This window comes from Spea bombifrons, chromosome 8, assembly GCF_027358695.1.
Source record: "Spea bombifrons isolate aSpeBom1 chromosome 8, aSpeBom1.2.pri, whole genome shotgun sequence".
Lineage (NCBI taxonomy): Eukaryota > Metazoa > Chordata > Amphibia > Anura > Pelobatidae > Spea > Spea bombifrons.
The window spans coordinates 37,153,990-37,169,474 of NC_071094.1; the positions used below are offsets into that span (position 1 = coordinate 37,153,990).

Here is a 15,485-nt window from a genome sequence, read left to right on the forward strand (position 1 = left end):
TATTGGCAAAACTGTATTAGAGAATGGCATATGAGCCAGGGGTCATTAATAAACCACAGTTGGGAAGCAACAAGAGTTATAATTCTAGGACTTCATACAACGGTGTTTAGTTACATCATGACTTCCTAACTTTCCTTTCTTTCCAGCACAACTCATTGGCATCAAAACACTCAAAAGTTCATTAAAGTTGATTGTTTCATAGACCTCTAGTATAGGGAGTTAATTGTTAATAAGTATAGTTTACACAACACATTCCCCTATAGCACTCAGAAATGTTAGATACTTCTATATGTCCATGAAATGTTGTAATAAAGACACATTATGTGTATCCACTTAAATACTTTGTATATTGTGAAACAGGGCGATGAAGCTTTATCCGTAGCTGTAGACATTCACTGCCAGAGGCAAGCAATTTATCGTTTGCCCCTCTGACATTGAGCAGATTAAAGTTTGGGGATGGCCTGGAAAGCTGAGAGCAGAGATAAGAGTCTGGTGGCCATAGCTCCATTCATAAAGCTGCGATAGCCATCGCCATGTTCAAACAGATACTGCCTTGTTGTTGAGATTTGTAGAGCCTGCTTTTATGGGGAATAAAATACAGTAACGGTCGGACATGTTACACTGTAATCTATGAGGATGATTCCTCCGACTTAACTCTTTCAAAAACACAACGCAATAAATACCGTCACTTCTACTCGGACTCCTGCACATTATAGATTGTCGTGGAGCAACAGGAGAGAGTTTCCATTGGTAAAACTATAGGAAAAATAAATCATTGAACGTAGACCACACTTTTGAGAGCCTGATGTAAGGAAGCAACTGTTTTTTAACCATTTAAATGAATGATGGATTTCCAACTCCAGGTGCTGGAGGCTTATTTGGGTAAATGCAGTCTTCCAGCTCTGCTATGCGGGCGGCTAAGCTTAGTAACGCTTGGGCTAAAACCCATATTATATTATCAATTGAATGATATCTAAACGTTCCTTACAGGTACATCACACCTGAAATCTGCGCTTGAATATAGATAACTGGATTGAGATTCTAGAACATAATAAAGTAATTAAGTAATGTTTATCTAATGGACAATTATTTATTTGTTACCATTACCTACAATAGACTCTTTATAATGGACTCTTAAAAGGTTAATATTCAAGCAGTCCAGAGACTTTTACAAAGATAAGCACTTCCTACAGCAAATAAAATCAACTCTCCGTTTAGTGAATAAGCACCAGTCAACCCACACAACATTCTGAACTTTTATGGGGTAAATAATAGTCCGTCCTCATAAGTTGTTTTTGTGTTTTATGGTATCTAGTAAATTATTATTTACATTTGAATGAACACAAACAGGAACACAGGTCGACAAACAGCGGCGATTGTCATGAACATACATTACATTCCATTTTGGGTGCCCCTTCAACAATTTGTTTACATTTTTTCCCCATATTTTCTAATAATACCTCAGCCAGGCACACATTCGCTATAACCGAATGCTTTAGTGTGTAACCACATATTATTTTTTATCAAAACGCTGTGTATAATTACTCTAAATGCTCTGTGATTTCCTGCAAAGAGTGGCTCCTGGGGGTTATAGTAATGTGGAGCAACACGTAACATGCCAAATCTTTTACTCTTTGTGTAATTATAGTACTGTGGGAAGCATATACAGTCATTAACTTAACGCTTCCTCCTTAAACTACATTATTCTTGTATAGAGAGTTTAAAGAGAAGGCAGGTGACGAGTTCTAGTCCTAGGAGGAGTACCAAATACCCTCCACCCTGTTATATTATATATGATTTACAATAATGGGGAATTATGAGAAAGGTCATTTTGTCCATCTTTACTGAATTACAAAGCATTAGGTATTGACGGCTGGAAGATCTATTTATTTAAGGCCATGAATGATGCCCCCTACGTATCATATCTCAATATAGTTGGAAGTAGAACTAGACTTCCAAATCTCCAAAATTAGCACTTTTCTCCTCCTTGTTCCTTGGGTTTTTACTGGCCATATATGCCCCACCAGGGAGCGGAATCAGCTTTTTACGTTACGTCCAGGAGAAAATCTTTGGCTTGGCTCAAGCCTGACGTTATTTCCTTTTTGGTTTTGCAGATGAGTTCAGTGAAAGTACTCCGGCCGCGACTAAACGGTATCCTCTTTAAGTTGATGTTTGATGAACACGTCAGCAACATCAAGCCAGATATCATAAGCGTGACGCTGGCCTGCGAAGAGCTGAAAAAGAGTGAGAACTTCAAGAAAATGGTAGAACTTGTGCTGCTCGTGGGAAACTACATGAATTCTGGCTCTAGAAATGCACAGTCGCTTGGATTTAACATCAGCTTTCTCTGCAAGGTAAGGCCTTTTCGGAATAATAAACACCCTGATAGAACTTGTGTTGATGGAGTTCCTGTATGTGTTGTTTAACTTTACACTTAACCCTTAATGTTTCTGTGACTGCATACATTCATCATTTATATAAAGTTAACAAGGATCTAACGTACAGGTTGCAGTAGACCTTATTAACATTCTATGGGGGATTTATACTTTATTATAGGCACAGTACCTACAATTGTACTCATGGCATTATGATATGAATAATTCTAAATAATTGTTTCAGTCTTACTAGATTGAACATGAAGCTTTGAGCCATAATCATACCTGGGAACTTTTGGGGTTTGACCCAGAGTCTCCGGGAAAATCGCTGGTTTCCCATCAGTTTCCTCTTTCTTCAGGCAAGAGAGCGACGTTTAGTCACGCCCACTCCGCCTCGTACTCCCCACCCCTGTATGGTGGTCTAGGGCTGCCTCAGTTCCTATGTGTGGCTAGCCCCGCCTCCACATGCAGCTAACCCTGCTCCTTTTTGAGGCCACTCCCCATAAAACGGAAAGCTCCTGGTACCCTACCCTGGGAAGTTCCTAAGTCTAGTTATTATTAGCAGACTTTCTCCGACTGAATAATGCTCCTGCTGCTGATCACATTGTACTAATTTGCAAATACCCTTCCACTTACCCCCTTGCAATAATACTAAAATAACAGGTTATAAACTGGCAATATCTGAGAATGCCATGGCGTATATTAGATTTATAATTGTTTTTGGGGTACCTCTTACTACTGCTTCTTTTTTTATTATTTTAATCTAATATCTACTTTTGTGTTATCTATTAAAAGCCTGGGATAAGTGATGCCCTGGCTGCTTTTCATGACATCAATTAAGTGAACAATGTTTAATAAAAAAATTTGACATTTGTGTCCTTTTAAAAAAAATATAAGTTGAACTTACTCTTTAACAGCAAAACAAATATCATGGTTAATAGTTACTGAGAAGGCTGATTGCGTGTTGGAAAGAAATGACTAAATATTGTCACAATGGTAGCTTTAGATATTAGCAAAACAGAACACAAATAAGACAAATTCTCTTTGTGCTTTTCTCGTCGGTGATGTGAATTATTCACAGCTAAATTATTTAGTTCTTTTTTTATATTTTATTTTTTTTTTTTTTACTTTATAAACAGCACCTTGGTTTTGACAGCATTATTCTGTGTTCTTCCTTACAAGTAAATGCTTTTTGGCAACTCAATTATTAAAAGTTCCAATAATCGCAAAAAAAGATTCAAAACAAAACAAAAAAAAAAAAAAAAAGCATCTCGTGTGTGTCAACCGAGAAGACGAAGGTTCGGCGTGAAAAAAGGGGCCGCTGTCTCTAAACTGTAATTATGAATGACGCTGCAGAATTAAAGGCATAAGTGAAATTGAAAAGTGAAAGCTTTCACATAATTAAACCGGCAGACTGCGGCTATTTATATAAGAAAGGCAGTCAGATACAGTTAATCTGAGTCAATTTGCGCATGTTTTTTTCTTGTTTGGAATTAAAAAAGGATCTGGGATTAAGCGGTGAATAGTAAATACAGGCTATTAGATTGGTTTCTAGCTTTAAACTTGTATATGCTCTCACCCCCAGATGAATCAAGCATGGATTGACCTGGTTTAGCTCTTTGGTACATTAAACACACTGCAATCAGTGGTCATTCTGTTGTTTGAAATGAAACATGCGTCTCTGCCTCCCAGTGTATCCGCCTGTATTATCCGGACTGTACTGGGAGCTAATGGCCACCGGAGTTATTTAGAGACAATGAACTCTATGTATTAAACAAGATTCTTCTGAAAGTCCTTAAATACCATAGCAACCAACAGAATGTCCCCGCTGATTAGAACACCCCTCTGTTGAAGGAATGATGGCGATGATGCTACAATGTAGCAATGACTGCTAGGGAGAACGTAATGCTCCCGTGCCGTGGAATGCCCCATAGATACGATCGATGGAATATTCTAACCTAGGCCAACTAGATTTAGGCTTAGGGTGGCTGATCTGAAGAAGGCAACTTTCTTAGTGGCAGATTGTCTTATCTCACCTCAGCTTTCGAAACGCCCATTGGGGAAGTTAAGAATCTACCTTCACTGTGGCCCATTTGTATTGTGGTGATCTCTGTAGAGTTTGTCCATGCTTAGAAGGAGTGCCAGTATATGATGTACTCATCTTAAAGAAAGAAGGACCTGCCCTGGGTCATCACTGGATACAAAAGTATCTTAAGTTTGCAAGAGGCACTGATGGTGTGGGTTTTTCATGCCTCTAAGCTGACGAAGACATTTTTTAACCAACAATGTTGATAATCCTATATTCATCTACTCCTTATTCTATGTTTTTTAATTTATGAGGGTACAGAGCTGTCTCGTGCTTATCTCCTTGGGGGTCCTTCCATTGGCACATACGCAAGCCCTTTCCGCAGATGTTAGCTGGTCAGGCAGTTTAAGGCCCTGTTTGTCAATGGATCAGTTTTTCCAGTTGCTTAAGGATTCAGACAGAAAATGCACTTTGTATACACCTGTGTAAATTATGAGCTATCGATAAGACACTCCCCGAGTTTCCTCGATGGGACTGTTTTGTTCTTGCATTTCTTATGTCGTCAGGATAAATTGAGCTAAAAGGCATCAGGCTTTGAGTGATAATTATGAGATAAGACCAACGCCCAGGCTTACTGAAGAGGTTAATTTTCATGAAAACTTTATCTGCGTTCACTCGTCTATGATATACACCAGACCCGTATCTGTCATGTACTTGTCAAACCCAAGTATGAGCTCAGCCCACTGATCTGACTTCTTTTACTCGAGGTAGGCTCAAAGGAACACACGCAGAGCTTCTGCCAAACTTCAGATGAAATAAAGGCAGCCTTAAGGGAAATACCATCATGTAGCAATAGTTGTTTTAGAGGAAAGAGATTAGGATTTTTTTTTTTTATATATAAAATCAAATGCTGTATTCACTGTACAGACACGATAATCTTCTGGGAAATACATTCTCTTCTGGCAAAGCATTTGCCATTAAGAAATAATAGTAAACATTTGCATGGGAGATGAGGAGCTAAAAACTCATCACATCCACAGTACTGCGCAGCTCATTTAAAGCAGTGATTCCTCCTCAATTGGATTCGTTTTTCATAAAGTTGCGGGTTCATTATTATTGAACTGTTCTGATTGTGACACCGGAGTTCTGAATAGAAGATTAATGTGAAAACACAGACGCAGCAGGCAATATCGAGGTTTATGGGTACTGCAAAAAATATTTCCTTATGTGCTATTGTAATGTTAATTGGAAGCTGAGACTTTGGGGAAATACACCAAGGTAAACATTATGTTTAACCCTGTGAGTGTTAGAGAGAAGAAAAGTATAATGAATTGTTAAATATTTTATATCTCAGATCACCAAAGGTGGGCAATACACCTCATCATGTTTTGCTGGCTTTATTAACTATTTTGAGGATTGCTAGCTGTGAAAACTATAATGAGTCTTAACGAGAAGAAGTTTATGATACAAAGATGTCCTATAAAGGTCCATGTGTCTCGGTTCCATCCAAATCCAATCTTAGCTCCAACCATTCCATACCCGCTTAAAGGGACGGTCATATGACACAAAAGCTGATACCGATTGGTTATTGTCATAGAAACTGCTGGCTTCCTAAACTTTCATACTAACACATTGAATGAATGTTTTATTTTAGCAGAAAAGAACATAAAACAAGCATAGATTTGCGAATAAAGAACTCGCGATGTTTCTAATCCAGAGTTTAAATGGTTCTTCAGGTCCTCCATTTTATCAAATGAAAACACTGACAGAACGTAATAATATCTGTTATGAATCAATGTGTTCTGTACATATTTGTTATGAAGCTAATATGTTAATTAAATCCACGTATTTTTAGCAGATATGACACTTGTTTTTCCATTTTCTGAAGTGAGCAGTTTCAGTGGATATGTCGGTGGAAATTAACAACCAACCTTTTAATGCTGTATATCTCTGCCCATAAATACATTATGTCCGCTTCTCTGCAGTCTTCTTTATATATATAATAAACGCTTGTCAGTTTACTGACCTTTCGTACCCGTACTGAGTCATTCACTAAGATAACTGCCATTCCCAGTCCAGTCAGTTCCTACATCAGATGCATCAAAAGTTTTCAGGTAAATATATAGTTTAATCCAGGATGGAGAGATTAACTACTACTTTGGTAGTGAATTCTGTCAATATTCTGAGCAATATTGGGCAGTATTCTGAGCATTTCTGAGCAATATTTCTGTTAAATTTTTACATATGCAGAGCATCCAGTAGTCCAAAAATCTATATAGCTACTCTATGGACATACCTGGAAGCTCTTCAAGTTTGACCCAGATCCTCTAGGTAAGGTGCTGCTTCCCTGGGACTCTGGATCCTCCAGGCAAGGGGGAGTGATGTTTAGCCAGACCCCATTAGTTAAGATTGCTTAGGGCCCCTACGACCTTATCAGTGCCATTTTAGCCCCCAAACTGTGTGTCAGGGTCATAATTTTCCCCAAACAGCTTGTCTGTGCCATCTTTCCCCAAACAGCTTGTCAGTGCCCTCAATCAGCTTGTCTGTGTCATGTTTGCCCCTAATCAGCTTGTCAGCTACTTTTTTTCAGTCCTCCTTTCAGGAGACACAGCTAATATTTGGTGGAATTTGAGATTATTATGAATTTATTAGCATTAATAGGGGATTACCATGTAGAGCTCCTGGATCATTTCAGTCCTTCAAACTTCTGTGATATTAGAAGCCGGCAGGGCCCATGGGCATGTTTTTGGCTCATTATTCCATTGGGGTTTTAAACACTACGCTTCACTTTGAATATATACTACACCTTTAATCATTCTGGGGGATTATTAAAATAGAAAATAACCCTTAAATTATTTCCATAGTCTAATCCCCTTTTTATTGTTTCATAAATCAGTTGGTACATACAAAAAATGCACCTTCAAATAGAATATAGTTCTTCTACGCACTAAAGATCAATAAAATAAACGGCAAGGGAAGGCTTCTATATCTGCGAAGCCGCAATCATGTCTTGTTCTAGCCTCATTGAAATGGGAGAGAATCAGATAAGATTTTTGTTTTCTTTTCAAATCCCGTGAAACAATCAAAGGCGGTCTTCCCTCTCTCCATGTTGGTTAACCAAACACTGAATTAAAGGGTATTACCTCCTAGCACAATCATTTTTTTCATTGATTTGAGGTGAGGAAATCATTGCACAGAAGATGTGAAATGGCTTTTATTGCGTGCCGTCTTCGCCTGTATACATGCTAGAACTGCAAAAGCATTTTTTTAACCCCTTAATGACAAAGCCCGTACATGTACGGGCTGAAAATGCATTGTTTTCAATGGGTTTAGGAACCGCCCATTGTCCTTAAGGGGTTAAAATATTATAGTGTCCAGAGGGGGTTTGAAACAATGCTTGCCATTCTAGAACTCTTAAGTAATAAAAAGGAATTAGCAAATATACCATAAACAAATTTGGAGCTCTGTTACTATTTTGCGGGAGAAGATAACTGGGGTCTGCGTTTCATCAAAATCCCCCAAATCGGCTGCAAGCTTCCGTTTTAATAAATAAATCTATATGATGAGGCTATAGCGTGCAATCTTTTAATTAAATCAAGTATAGTTTTCCCATAGTCTTATATGTGTTTGTGAAAGAATCATATGTAATGCCCAACATCATTATAGGAGATTTTAGGAGGGGGGGGATACATTGATATTGAAGGGTAAGGTAAGCAGGGAATTAAATTCATCTGAATTGAAATAGAGCATGAATGAAGCAAAAGCTAAACAAGGGAACATTTGGTTAAAATGGTGTAAGACGTGAAAGTGGAGGAATACAGTGGACGGGATGATAATTCTAACATATCAAAAATCTCTTTGTAAACAACATCTGGGGTATAAACTGTTTTACTTGAGGGTACCGAGCGACCCTGAGTAATAGTATGAAGAATTTTTAACTTGACTGCCTTTTCAGCTGTAGAAAAACTGACATTCAATTATCCCGGACTAAATACGGGTCGGGAGAAACATATTCCAACCTTACTGGAAGTCTGACCCTGACTCTTGTTTATGCTCATTGCAAAACTTAAGTGTACTGGAAATCACCAAATTAAAGGACAATTTACTATCTGAGCGGCCAAATCTACACGGTATCCATGCCACCGGCAACAACAGTGTCGCCGGCCACAGGTTCTGTATCATTTAGGTTACCTGACATTTGCCACAGTGCCCGGTATGTACATACAACCAAGCGTCTTTTAGCCTTAAGGGCTAACCGTGGTATAAAATTGTCTCAAGGACATAAGAGGAAAATGCCAGTAAAATTGCCTCTACGGCCTACCACTGCTTATCAATCAAACAGTGAATTTTACTTTGAAGGTAAGTTGAATTTTGCCTTTAATTTAGCTTTAAGAAAACCATTAAAGTCGTTACTGAGCTCTTCCGTTCAAAAACAATGTGATGTCACACAGCGTTACTCACTTAGTTACCCAAGTCTGTCTTGTTAGAGATATATTATCTACTTGCACGTACCTGCAAGCTTTGCCACATTTGAAAACCTCTATTTGGAGAGAACATTTTAATAGCGTGATGCCTTTAAAATAAAATTGCCAGGCCGTATGTAAATGTGGCTAAATACCAACCGTGTTCTAAGAATTTTAAACTTGTAATGAGCCCTAAAGCAATAATTCACACAACCAGAACCATGTATAGTTTAACTGTCAGTATAACAGCAGCACAAATGGAATGACATTTCCTTCAACATTTTTCATTCCGTGTGACACGGATGTCATTTGGCTATATCCTGTAAAGGCTAGAGAGTTGAAAGCACGCACTGGAACTGTTTTCAGTAATATATCGTTAAAATCACTAAGAATGTTCAGCCACAAAGCCCGGCCAGGCACCTCAGGACATGCAGTTAAAGATAAACACCATTACTTCTATGATTATCAAAGGGGGTAAAAGCTTATTTTGCAACAAAAAAAAAAAGGCTAAATCTTCCATTCCCTTGTAAATCAAACCCATGTCATTTTCTTAACAATGGTCCCACCCTAGTGATCTATCTGTGTAGGGCCACGTTCTTGGAAACCCTCTCTGAATGTAGGATATCTGCTTTTTTCTGAGCAGATCTGTATGACCTCCTTCTGTCTTCAGTAGAGGTTCACTGAATTCTTCTTTATATGATTATTCATGTAACATCCATTGGGTCAAGGTGGAAAATGAAGACTTGGCTTACTGATATAACTAAAAGGACGACTGAGATCCCTTCCCTTTTCAGCCTGTTTGCCATTTTAATTGACTCAGTTCTGATTTGGCGACGTACCTCTGAGTTGTGTCAGTAATGGAATGGTGCAATCCAGAAGGCATCTGTTTGAGAGTGGATGGAGACTTATAGGCCAATTCAGAATAGATCAGGTTGTTATACAAGTAACTCAACAAGTAATACAAGTGATATGAGTGATACTAGTGATACAAGTAACTCAACTAACTTAACTCCAAACTACTCAAGTAAACTAAAAACATCACCTCTTCTTTTCATAACAAGTACTATTGACTTGGACATCTTCTCCAGTTGAGTTGGTATTGAGTCCAAGTCAACTGCAAGTACGTTCTCCTTAAGAAGGAAGTAGAGATTACTTTTGTGAAAAGATAACTTGCTTGTTGTTCTGACCAACTAGAGTCAGCTGTGAACTTGAGGCATTTCAAACCCTTGTCAATAGACTAATGTATTGGTGACATTGAAACAAAGAGGAAGTTATGCATGATGTGAAGAACATTTTGGAGGTTAGCCTCCTTTATAAGATGTTCAAACAGCGTGCTGTAATGATGTCTTGCTAAGTGTTATTAAAACTTGCTATATATTCCGGACCTATAGATCTAAAGAGTAATTGTGTGATCTTGCCATAACATTACAGTCACAATGTAATCTATGGGGTAGAAATACTGTAAGAAAGAAGTTTTTTTCTGCTCTAATGTAATAGACCTCAGAGGTACAATGTTATGACACCCACCTGGCAACACAATGGTTAATTAAAGGCAGCAGTTCTGATTCCCTTTGAACTGAAAGCAAGAATCGTTAGATTTGATAGTCTGAAGAAAAACAGCGACTGGCTGGAGCTGGTACATCACAGCTGGCGATATGTAATTCCAAGATTAGAAGAGGTCAAAAAAATGGATGATTCATGTGCTTTTCTGCAACCACAGTGAACAAGAAAGATTATTTTTATTGAAGTTCTAAGATTAAGTGAACACGCTAAGATTTTTTTTATTGATATCCAAGTTTTCTGTTTATTTTATTACTGTCTGATGTTTGTTTACCAGCGAAGCATGTTTATAAAAATGAATTAGTGGGAAAAGGCAGCTGATGGCTCTTCTTCTTCCACCGACAAAAGCGGGGACAAACAATTCAGCAAAGTAACAAACTTCATTATATAAGAGATGAATATCGCATAATTAGTCTGGCTGATTATTCTGTGAGATACCTAAAGAAATCCAAAGATTAGAGGGACTCTTAAAGGGACAATGACTCTTGATCGTCAGAAAGCCCTCTTGCAATGATGTTATAACATAAACAGCTAAGTGACCCCAAACTTTTGAACGGTAGTGTTTATAGTCACATACATACAGCAGAGTGATGCTTCTTTTCAGAGTGTTGGTAACTTAAAGGTCATATAACATAATTTAATATACGCTCCGTTACTGCTCCTTGAACCCTATCATTTGCAAAGGTAATGGCCGGGACAGCGAAGCAAATATACTTATAGTTATCCTTCAAAACTATTTGGATTAGCAAACACAACGTGCCATTGGAACACAGTGATGGGAGTGATAAAGACCCTCTTTATGCCTACGAAGATTAAAAAAACAGCCCTTTCCAGCTACAATAGTCACATACAACATTAACCCCGTCTGCGCTGGATTTCTGATCCATTTCATGTTATTTTAATGGACAAAATCTGCTTTTTCTTTCAAAAACGTGGGCATTTTTAGGTGACCCCAAACTTTTGAATGGTTGCGTATATTACTGTGAAAGCTAACAGTAAAGATTTAATATTTGATACATTTTATTTATATGAAAATATTAAATATTTTTTAAAAAAATATATTAAAGTGCTTTAAGTTAAATCAATTAACCCTTTATCTCATGTATATAGCATCATGTTACAAGAATATTTTCTATAAAGCCTCCTGTTATTTTGGACATTGTTGCGTAAGTTTTTAAATACGGCACAAATGTGAGGATTGGGATATATGCGTATTGGCCCAAGAGAAAATGGAGGTTTTAGTTGAAGTTGATGTGTTTTATTGTGACCTAAACTTCCAGGACCTCAGATTTCTCTTTCCGACTAAAAAAAAGACCTCTGAGGTCCAGAAAGCTGATCTTTTTTTCTGTGTTGGCTTAAAAAAGGGTATCAAGTTGTACTAAAGACTCCATGTCAGGCAGGGTAACTAATACTGGGATTACTATTTATGAAATCCTCTAGCATTTTATTTAATCAAAAAAAAAAAAAAATTTTATAGGATCACCTAATACGCAAGGAGTTAACTTTTTCTTTTTTAACAGTAATTTTGTGATTAAGCTAATTTTTTCATCAGCGCTTGGAAATAAATGGTCAAGTTGACAGCAAAAACGACAAAAGAAAAAAAAAAAAAGTCCTTTAGTTAAATTATGTCATTAGCACAATTTTTATTTCAAGAACATGGATTTTATTCGCATGACATCTAAGTAACAAGGAATTGAATTACTTCAAATATTTTTGGAAGATTGCAAAAAAAAAAAAAAAATACAATTGCATCTATCTTGTTTAAAAAAATATATATCAGGTTTTACAAAATGTGTTCTTTATGAGAACATGGGTTTTTTTTTTTCAGGGCAGCTTGCAATTATGAACTTTTTGATTTATGGTTTGATATTGTACAAAAATAAGTACCTCAGAGAGCTTGTACTGAGTGAAAATTGAGGTAGAAAAATCCGTATTTTTCTTTTCCTATCTTGCCGTATAATCATTCAAGAGCCATATTTCTGACTTTATAAAATGCGTTCTTTATAACGGCAACTTTGTTCACACGACAGCTTCTAATGTGTGTCTGAACACTATCCCAAAAATAGCAGAGATTATTGAAAGGCGTCATTAGCCGGGGCTGTAAAAATATATATTTTGCTTTGAGAATTGTAGAGAGACGGGGACTGTTATCGGTGTATGTGACAAAGCCTACGGGTGAAGATTACAGTGCCGTGAAAAAATATTTGCCCCCCCACCCCATGATTTAGTTTATTTTTGCTTTTTTGTCACATTTAAATGTTTCAGATCATCCTACTACATTTAACAAAAGACAAGGACAATGCTGAGTAAACACAAAATGCGGATTTTATATGACCATTTCATTTATCGAAGGTAAAAAGTTCATCCCATGTGAAGCAGTATTTGCCCCCCTAAACCTAATAACTGGTTGTTCCAGCCTTGGCCTGCAGTTCTTTACTGGTAGTCTGGGTTATTTTGTGATTTCCTGGATGAGCTCTTGGAGAGATTTTGGTAGGCCGGTCACTCCTAGGAAGGTTCATCGCTGTTCCAAGTCTTCTCCATTTATTGGTAATGACAAGTCCTATCTAATTTGGTTAAATGGTTGATTTAGTAACTAATGGGACAATTACTTTTTTTTCCACACTGGAACTAGAACAGAATTAGAACACGATATAAAAAGGAGTAGCTTTGGCAGAGGCAGGAGTCTGGTATTTACCAAGAGCCTTGGCCTAAAACAGCATCACAAGCCGGGCCCTGCCTTGTCTTCAGTCATGGTTGGGTTTGGCGGCCACCTTTAGTATTATTTCTTCCTACATGGCTTCTTTTGAGAGGAGGAAAGACGTTAACTGTAACATGGGCATGGGAGAATTGGCATAAAGAATAAAATACCTTCCTGTGTTCACGATTATCCTTTCAGTTTAGATAATTGAGAAAGGGAAATGTAGCACGAATGAGGAGGAGTATCGAGTTATTTGTGTGAAAGGAGGAAACACGAACAAGGTTTGACTTGGAGGACCTTGTTTGATGTATGTATAGGTGAACCCTTTGTCAGCTTTAAGCAGATGTGTCATCTTCTATTGTGTTATTTTGCGTAACAAGTTGCCTTCAGGGCCACAAACAGCAGAAATGTTTTTGATGACCTTTGTGATGAGAGTATTTGTCATTATGAACTCAACCTTGCAAAAACCTTTCCAAGGTCCTTCATGGCATAGAATCTAAACGGTGCAACATTAGCAAAAAAACATGATATTGATATATCTATCTATATCTATCTATCTATATATATATACATATATATATATATATATGGCGTTTTACTTATTCTGGGACCGCAGGGCCGCAGGGAATAAATTAGGATGTTGCGGCTGGCATAATATATTGTGGGGGAAAACCAGAAGGAAAAATAAAAGAACTTCACCCAAAATAAAAAGGCCTCTACTTATTATCCATTTGAGAATTCCGTCTGTGGTGAGGGAACGGCTCGTTAAGATACATTAATTTTGACAGACATAATAAACATATCTTATTTGTTTGCAAAAAATCATTTATTTAAAACATATCTCATTGAGTAAAACTTTCCTTTCACATTGACTTTTACACCCCCACATGTTTTTAACATTAGTGAGGGTTATTGATTCATACTTTTGGTTAATTTCTGAATTATTGAAAGAAGTGGGAGCGATATAATGCTTAGGGTATGTTCAAGAGAACACTTCAAGAGAACTTCAAGAGAACACAATTTAACTTTTAACATATATATGTTATCTGACGGGAGGCTGTGCCATTTATCTACTACCCTCTCAGTGAAGTATTTTTTTTTTCTTTTTACAAACAAAAAATTGATATTTGTTATATTTCTATAAGACTTCTATAAGTATATGGGCCTTTTTTTTCATCCTTTTAAATGTACCGTAATTTAAATTTGTGTCACTTTTATCAAATTCACATTTCTTTATGAATTTTAAACTTTTTTCCCCATTTACACGGTCTCCATCAACACTTTTACACGTTGTGATTCCTATCCGGCATATCCTATGATTCCATCTTGTTGTGAACATGATCAATGAGATAACGTCGCAACAAACATATGCGCATATAAATTGAATGTCAAGTCGACGCAGCGCCTTAAACGGTGGCAATGTACCGGCGGATTATGAGATATTGATTGGCCGCCCTTCGCTAAAAGAATGAGGGTCACCTGTTTAACCACCATTACGATGTAAGGTCTTGGTTCTAATCCTGCGCGTCGATGTGCCAGCGTGAAGCCTGACTAACATTAAATGCTAAGACCGAGTTTTGCGTTGGGTTCGATGGCCGTACATCCTAGCTTCACCCCAGTAAACGGTGAAGATTTTGAGCAGAACCCAACAAGGCGCAGCCTTTCAATGAAGACGTCTTTCCGTGATAGATTGCATCTCGTTGAACCATTGTCAGATCTGGTGACAAAAGGCCCTGAATGTTGTTTATTTTTTTTTTTCCTCATCCGCGTGTGACAGGCTCGGAAACTTGGCCTAGAAAGCGTGTATTAAGCCTGTCAAGTAGTAGCGACGGAGCTAATGTCTTTATGGTAATTGCATATCCTTAAAAATGCATTATCTTTCTGGATGTTGTATTGCTACGTGTGTGCATTATTGAAGAAAAGCAATGATTTGTAAACAACTCTTGGCATTGAGCACAGAACCTAATTTTGTTTAAATAAAGCCGAGCTACATTAGGATTCATGTGCCGTGTCAGGACTGGCAAGGAACAGGAGCTGTTTTGATATATGCACTGGAGCATTCATGATTGCTTAAATATTAACTGTTCTGAGAATTTACAAAGATGATCAGAGGGTAAAAGCGGACGATTAGAATGCTTTGTAGTGAGGATCATTTTCCTATTCGCTTAAGCTTCTAATTCGGGTTTGCCGTGCAGAACAAATGATAAAACTTTACAATTGAGGTAAAAAAAAAAGGGGAAATGTGTTATTTTTGTAACAATCGAAAGCAGCCGTCTTTGAAGGACATCACAAGCGGTTATCTGGTACAAATTTACAAACGTTCATACTTTTCAACTCTCCGGGATTGGCCAGGAGGGGCGGCT

General features: G+C 37.5%; 1 protein-coding gene across 2 annotated transcripts in view; it reads left to right on the plus strand.

The window, feature by feature from the left end:
* Positions 1-15,485, plus strand: part of DIAPH2 (diaphanous related formin 2) — a 474,990-nt gene that overhangs the window by 243,338 nt on the left and 216,167 nt on the right. For both annotated transcript variants that reach the window (XM_053473146.1, XM_053473147.1), the window contains one exon: positions 2,115-2,354. In XM_053473146.1, the coding sequence (XP_053329121.1) occupies positions 2,115-2,354 (240 nt within the window). The remainder of the gene's footprint in view (positions 1-2,114; positions 2,355-15,485) is intronic.